The sequence below is a fragment of the Opisthocomus hoazin genome, chromosome 21 (genome assembly GCF_030867145.1).
Source record: "Opisthocomus hoazin isolate bOpiHoa1 chromosome 21, bOpiHoa1.hap1, whole genome shotgun sequence".
In the NCBI taxonomy this organism is placed as follows: domain Eukaryota; kingdom Metazoa; phylum Chordata; class Aves; order Opisthocomiformes; family Opisthocomidae; genus Opisthocomus; species Opisthocomus hoazin.
Genome location: NC_134434.1, coordinates 5,990,534 through 5,997,320, shown reverse-complemented (window position 1 = coordinate 5,997,320; position 6,787 = coordinate 5,990,534). Strand labels below are relative to the sequence as shown.

The window sequence follows — 6,787 nt, the reverse complement described above, 5'->3', positions numbered from 1 at the left end:
GGACCCTGCATCTGATTCTAATCATTTCCATGATTCCCCGAGGGACACGAGATATGCTCACAAACAGCTGATCATCCACACCCTGCAAGGAAAAGCTCATTCCCCCGACAAGAACACCAGCAAGGGCTGCGTGCTGTTCCCCTCCACGGCCGGCCCCGTGGGCAAGGGCTCTGTCAACAGCCACCCACCCTGGTCACGGGTGATGGAGCCCTGGCCCAGGCTGCCCAGGGAGATTGTGGAGTCTCCTTCTCTGGAGATATTCCAGACCCGCCTGGACGCGGTGCTGTGCAGCCTGCTCTGGGTGACCCTGCTTGGGCAGGGGGTTGGGCTGGGTGACCCACAGAGGTCCCTTCCAACCCCCACCGTTCTGTGATTCTGTGAGGTTGTGTTCATCCCAGGATGAACCGAGACAGGAAAACATTCAGTTTGGATTAGCCGATGTGCCTCCCCGGCTTTAACCTTCAAATGAACCTTATGCACCCAAGGAATTTATTGCTTTCTTGGAAGCACCCATCCCTCTGGCTCTGCCCACGGAGAGGGCTCCCCAGGTGGGCAGTCCTGCCTGCACCAGGGACAGGCAGAGCCACCCGAGCTCCAGCAGCAGGAGAGGGAGCACAGGTTTCCTATGAAAGGGGCTGGGATGCGGCACAGAAGGGCTGGAGCTCGGGGAGGGGTAAGTGGGAGGGTAGGACCAACTTCAAAAAAATAATTCAGCTTGCTATCTCAGCTGTTGGGCTGCACTCTGAGGTCCTTCAGGTCATTTTTCTCTTGTGCAGGTATTTAAAGAAAAAATCCTTTTTTTAAAAGTCCCAGTGTTGGAACAAAGGCTGGAGCGTGCCTGGGGGCTAGCAAGGAAACCCCTCTTCATGCAGGGGCGGTTAAGGCGGCGCGAGCACGGAGGACATGCTGAGCACCCTGAGAAGGAAGCAGTGACTTTCGGTGGCAAAACACTTCTTGCTTCCCAAGCACGGCACCCCTCTCCCGTAGCACGTTTCCCCCCGCGCGTCGTTTTTTAGCGTGACGGTCTGAAAGGCGTTGACAAGGGTGTCAGCCCTGCGCGGCGGGCTGCGGAGTGAGGGTGATTTCCAGCGTCGTGGGCGTTGGGTAAAGCCGGTGGGTGCAGAGAGGGGGCAAAGCAGGGGAGGAGAACTATCAGGTGCTGGTCACCTTGGTTGCCCTGGCCAGCTCACACGCTGCCTGTGAAGGGCAGGGAAGCCTGAGCATCACCACCCTTACCTCCAGAGGCACCGCGAGTGTCCTGATAAACACCAACACCCAGCAGTGATGGTTATTTTTATTGCAGAAGCACCAAAATGAGGGAGCGCCCAGCTGAGCTGGGGAGCCGCAGACAGCCCTGCCGCAAGGGGCTAGAGGTTCAACCAGACACGGGGAGAGGAAAACCAGTGCTGTCTTCCTCATGGTGCTGGGACGTGGAGGGGTAGGGTTGGGAGCCAGGATGCCCACGGAGCTGGTGGCAGAGATGCCTGGCAGAAGTCTCAGGAGAAGCTCAAAGCGACCAGTCTGCTTGGTGGCTGCTGCTGTAGTGCTCATGGTTGCATGGCTTGCTGTGGCTTCAGCAGAAGAGAAGCTGCCTGGAAGACCCCTTCCTTCTCCCCGCTGCCCTCTGCTCAAGCGGACACCGGGCGCTGAATAGCGAAGAACTTGCCCGGTATCACCTTCCTCTCTATCTTGAGCCATAGAGAGAATAAATCCATCTCCTCGTGCTCAACGGCGAGCTGGAAGGTGAAGTTCTGCAGCAGCGTGGTGAGGAAGAGGAAGAGCTCAATGCGGGCCAGTGCCTCTCCTGGGCACACCCGCTTCCCTGGGGAGACAGAGAGGGGAGGGTGAGAACTGGGCTGGTGGCTTCATCCAGCTCTTGAGGACAAAAGAGCAGGAAAGGGTAGCGAGAAAGCTCGCATTAAGGGTATAGCTTGGTGCCGACCAATATTCCTGCTGGCGGTCCCGGAGCGGAGCCGTGGCAGGCAGGGTGCTGGCCAGGGCAGGGTGCAGGGCTGAGCACTGACCTGCCGAGAAAGGCATGAAGGCGTCGCGCTTCCTGAACTCGCCCTTCCCATCCAAGAAGTGGCCTGGGTCGACTTCTTTGGGGTTCTCCCACTGGGTTGGATCCATATGGACGGAAGAATATACCGGAATAACAGCTGTGCCCTGCGGGAGAGGGATGGGCGAGCAAGGAGAGACATCAGACCCGCGGCGTAGGGCTCTGCTGAGCTGAATGAGCACATGAGGAGCATCTGGGGGGCACGGGGGGAGGCTGGGTGCACACCCCGATGCCTGTGGTAGCCCGGAGCGACGGCTCTGTTCCCAGCAAGGACAACTAATGTGGGGCTGGTTCTGCGCTCCCCATGGTCTCTGTGCAGCTCATGAGACAGAAATCATGGAGTTATTCCCACTGATTTATGTTAAGGCCCCTCTCATGCACAGAGTCCAGAGGATGGAGGTGTTCCTGCAAGGTGGGTGTCGTACAAGGCGCTTGCAGTCAAACCCGGACTGGGGATATGCCGAGGAGGTGGGGGCTGACTGGGCCCCATGCCGGAGCATGCTCAGGCTCCCAGCCCCAGCAACCCTGCAGATCTCCTTGGTGGGATGAGTTGTTTCCAGGACAGGCAAGGGACACTGGTGTGGACAGAACTGGCAGCAGCGTTCACCTCCCTCCACTCCTCCTTGAAAAGATTATCTCCATCTCCCCACACCGAGGACTGGGAAAGACCCGGGACCCTCATGGGAGGGCGAACAGTCCAGGGGCGAAGGAGAATCTCATTCAAGCCCTGCTGCCACCCCTCCCCTTGGGGACACAGAGAGTCCAGGGCGATGACATCACCTTGGGGATGGTGTGGCCCCTGAACACGACGTCCTGCGTCGTCATCCGTGGGAAGTTCTCGGTGCGGGACTTGTGGAAGCGCTGCATCTCATGGATCACCGCGTTGGTGTACGGCATCCTCAGCTTATCCTCTGTGCTGGGAACACGGCCAGGACCCACCACCGCATCGATCTCCTCTTGGACCTTGGCTGGGGAAGAGGCAGGCGTGGAGCTGTGGTGCTTCCCCTGTGATTTCCCACTGCCCTCCATGGGCACCTATCCTAGCGCCAAAGGATGACCTAGCAGAGAGGGAGCAACCCGGCATAACCCCTCGTAGAGAGCAGAAGTAGGGCCTCTGTCCGCATCCTTAGATCAGGCAGGTTCAAGGCATGTGTCATGGGCCAGTCTGGGGACATCCGCACAGGCAGGGATGGGGAGAAGGGAGCAGGTACCCAGATCCCTCTGGCCTGTGTGTATCTGTGTCTGATGGCTCTCACCGTTGGGTGACCCATGCAGGAGGATGTTGGTCTCCCCCCAAATGGGACCCTCCCAGGGCTGGGGCTCTCTATCAGCACCTTTGCTGCACCGTGACCTCCTCAGGCGCAGGGAGCAGTCACATTTTGCTGCCCTTACCTTGAATATGGGGGTATTTTGCCAGGATCAAGAGGAAGAAGACCAGGCTATTGCTAGTGGTCACTGTCCCGGCACCAAAGAGGTCGAATACTGACATGACCAAGTCTTCATTGCTGTATATGCTTCTCTTCTCCTGAAAGGAGGCAGTGGGGAGGGGATTCAGTATCATCTCAGTGGTGTTCTGGGCTGCAGCCAAGTCTGGACAGTAGCCCTTGCCCCGCTTTGCACCACCTCTACCTTCTCTGCTTTCATAAGGAAACAGTCAATGTAGTCCCGGGGGCAGCTGGGATCCAGTGTCAGCTTGTGAAGCTCCACTTTTTCTCGGATGTAGTCCTTCAGCTTCTCACACTCATCCAGGGCTTTCTTGTGTGGCCCTGGGAGGTGGTGCATGATGTTGGGGAAGGTGTTGTAGACCTGCAGATGGAGGAGGCACAGGAGGGCTCAGGTGCCTGGATGGAGCCTCCTGCACCTTCCCTCAAAGCCATGCTGTCCCACCAAAGACAAGGAGTGACCCAAAGCCAAGGAGCATCTCTTGACTGCCTGAGCATGTCAGACACAAGGGCACTAAGCACAACAAGGATGCCTACCATGGCGATGGGGGAGAGGAAGAAGCTGATGTAATTCCCGATCATGTTCAGTAGCTCCAGAAAGGCTTTGTCGCTGTAGCTGTAACGGCTTCCGAAGACAACGGAGCAGATCACGTTCGCAGCTGCATGTCTGAACATTGTCATTGGCTCGAAGGCATTTCCTGCAGCCACAGAAGAGGCAAAAAAGGCATCAAAAGGTCAACAGTTAGTTATCTGCTTCAACGCAGAAAACACCCTGCTTGCCCCTTCCTTTGAGCTCTGAGCCCTGGTTGGATCTGCCTCGTCTAACAGCCAAAGCAAAAAGCTGTGGGCTCCTAAATCTACCTCCCTGTTCCTAAACCTGTCTGCAGTGTTGGGGACTGAGGAAAGCAGAGGCCCCTCCAGGTGCTCTGGGCTCCTACTGATGTGCCCTGGGGATCTGGGGGGGCTGCAGAGCATCTCCCTGCGGTGACAAGCCCCTCGCCAGCACCGCGCATCAGCAGCAGAGAGGCCAGCGTACAACTGAGCCTCCATCTGTTATATTCAGGAAGCCCCAGAAGAGGTGGTGGCACTGGTAGCAGCTCTGTTTTGCTGGACCGGGAGGACATCACCCTGATAACCTCCCTGTCACCAGGGTGGTATCCAATCTGTGCATTCTCAATGCCATGCAGTTTGGTTTCCTATTTCTGTTCTTTAGACATGAAATGTTCCTGGGTGGTCCCCCACCCCGTGCACCAATTCAGGAGCAGGATCTTCCACCCTGGCCTTTAAGCCATGACCATACCACATCCCTTCTACCCTCTCTGGGTGGGATGGGGCTGGGTCTAAGCCCTCTCTCTACAAGGATCATCCACACCAGCCGTTGCAAACAGCTCTGGGGATCACAAATGTCCCATGAGACTGTTGCGTGTCCTCCACCTGTCCTGGGGAGGATGGACAGGACCCATGTCACCTCTGAGTTTTGCCAGCAGGTCCACCAGGTGCTGGGCCTCCTGCTGCACTCGCCACGACATGGAGCTCTTGCCCATCCCGAAGTCCCGCAGGGTGCTGAGCGTGAACCTCCGTAGCTCCCGCCACTTCTCCTCGTCATGGGAGACAAAACCTGGAGGGAAGCAGTGGAGACCATTCACCTGCCTGCCCCACCACTCCTCCTCAGAAATGAGACACCCTGCTCTGAGCCCGGCTGAGGAGCAGAAGACAACCCTGGTGTGTGCACAGCATCCTTAACAGGCTGAGGATATCTACAGAAACTCAGAACAAAGCTGGAGCTGGCTAACTGGAATTAATGTTGTCCTTGGACAGGAAGATTAATAGATGGAGGGACATGCAGAGTGGGAAACCAGTATTTGAGGTCTTGGGGCGTCAAGTCCTTCACTAGACTTGAGCATGGCCAGGTGCAGTCAAGGACTTTCTGCTCACCCAAAGAGCAACAAAGTGCCTAGAAGAAACCCAGACACCTACCGTAGTCTTTCGATAGCTGCATCAGGAGGGGTATTTCAGGTCTCCCTCCAAACTCCTCGTAGTGGCCCAGCAGAGCATCCTTCACCACCTCGTACCCGCAGAGCACCACCGCCGGCTTCAGCCCCAGCCAGACGGTGAAGACGGGGCCGTACGTGCTGCTGAGCTGGGGGAGGACGGGAAGGCTGCGGTGATTGAGGGTCCCGCACCCAAGCCGCTCATTTAATTTCAGATTAGGTCCCGTGGCCACATTGCTGATGAGTGCATGGGCAGGGAGGGGAAGCGCCTCACTTGCAGCCCGCGTCTTCGCCCCGCTCCCACCCCAGCCCTGTCCCTCTGGGGGTTCTGGTCCCAGTGCCACTCTGGGGGTTCAAAACACCATCTCTGGAAAGTAGCTCTGGATGGATGTTAGTGCCAGCACCATGGGTCCCTTACAGGAGGAGAAAGACTGCAATAACACTACTGATTATGCTCCCAGTAGCAGGGATTTAGGTAATTCTGGCAGAGCAGGAGAGGAGGGTGGGAAAGAGAGAAAAGAAAGGTGGGAGAAGAATCATCTGCATGATTCCCCCTTCATTTTGGCACAGGACATTCATACTTTCTCTGGCTGCCCTGCTGGGACTGGGAGCAGGTACAGCACTGCCAGCTCCTCTCTTACCTTCTCATAGGTCCTGTAGAGGGGCAAGATGTCCTTTTGCCATAAGTTGCCCAGAACGGGCCACGGGGCTGGTCCCGGAGGCAGCTGGCTTCTCTTCTTATCGTTTCTCCAGGCCAGGAACCACAGGACGGAGAGGAGGAGGAGGAGGGTAGTAAGCACTCCAGTCAATCCGACATCCATTCTCACCCTGTTCTGCTGAGCAGGGAAAACAATAAAGAAATTCCCCCTCCAGCGAGAAAATCACAGCTGAGCAGCGAGCAGAGGAGCCGAAACCTGCTGCCTCTGTCCTTCCTTGCGTTTCATATAGGTGCAGCGCTTCCCACATCCCCGGGGTCACCTCCTGCGCATCCTCCCACCACTCCCCGGGGGGTCATTGACACAGAAACGCTGGTTTCTCCCGGTCAAGCACATATCTGCCCCCACCATGTCGTAACGCAGGTCTCAAAGGTCTGACATGGGGTGCTGGAAGCGTTGCAACACCCTGCAGGCATGCCCTGCATGTTCCTGCGGTGCTGGATCACTTGTTGCTCGGTGCTCCCTTTCGGTGGCGTGTCGGAGATGTCACCATCCTGGCAAAACCTTGCCTGTCACCACCAGGCCATTGCTCGTTTCATCGCTGCCGTGCTTACCAGTAAACGGAAACCAGGGAAGCCC

The 6,787-nt window shown here is 57.1% G+C and overlaps 1 protein-coding gene across 2 annotated transcripts; it reads right to left on the bottom strand.

Moving 5' to 3' along the window:
• Positions 1-1,276: 1,276 nt before the first annotated feature.
• Positions 1,277-6,473, bottom strand: LOC104329922 (cytochrome P450 2C5). 2 transcript variants are annotated; one of them, XM_075440905.1, is made up of 9 exons: positions 6,134-6,473; positions 5,479-5,641; positions 4,970-5,119; positions 4,039-4,199; positions 3,689-3,865; positions 3,452-3,584; positions 2,840-3,027; positions 2,025-2,166; positions 1,277-1,822 (listed from the first exon to the last, which is right to left on the bottom strand). In XM_075440905.1, the coding sequence occupies exons 1-9, from the start codon at positions 6,311-6,313 to the stop codon at positions 1,629-1,631; spliced, it is 1,488 nt and encodes a 495-aa protein (XP_075297020.1). In that variant the 5' UTR covers positions 6,314-6,473; the 3' UTR covers positions 1,277-1,628. The 2 variants fall into 2 exon arrangements, with proteins under 2 accessions (XP_075297020.1, XP_075297021.1); XM_075440906.1 differs by lacking the exon at positions 4,970-5,119.
• Positions 6,474-6,787: the final 314 nt, after the last annotated feature.

Coding starts and splice junctions, on each gene's coding strand:
- LOC104329922 (XM_075440905.1), bottom strand. CDS start 6,313: ATGGATGTCGGATTGACTGGAGTGCTTACTACCCTCCTCCTCCTCCTC. Junction 4,200..4,969: donor CCTGCTGGCAAAACTCAGAG/GTGACATGGGTC, acceptor CTGTGGCTGCAG/GAAATGCCTTCGAGCCAATG. Junction 3,866..4,038: donor TCCTCTCCCCCATCGCCATG/GTAGGCATCCTT, acceptor CTCCATCTGCAG/GTCTACAACACCTTCCCCAA.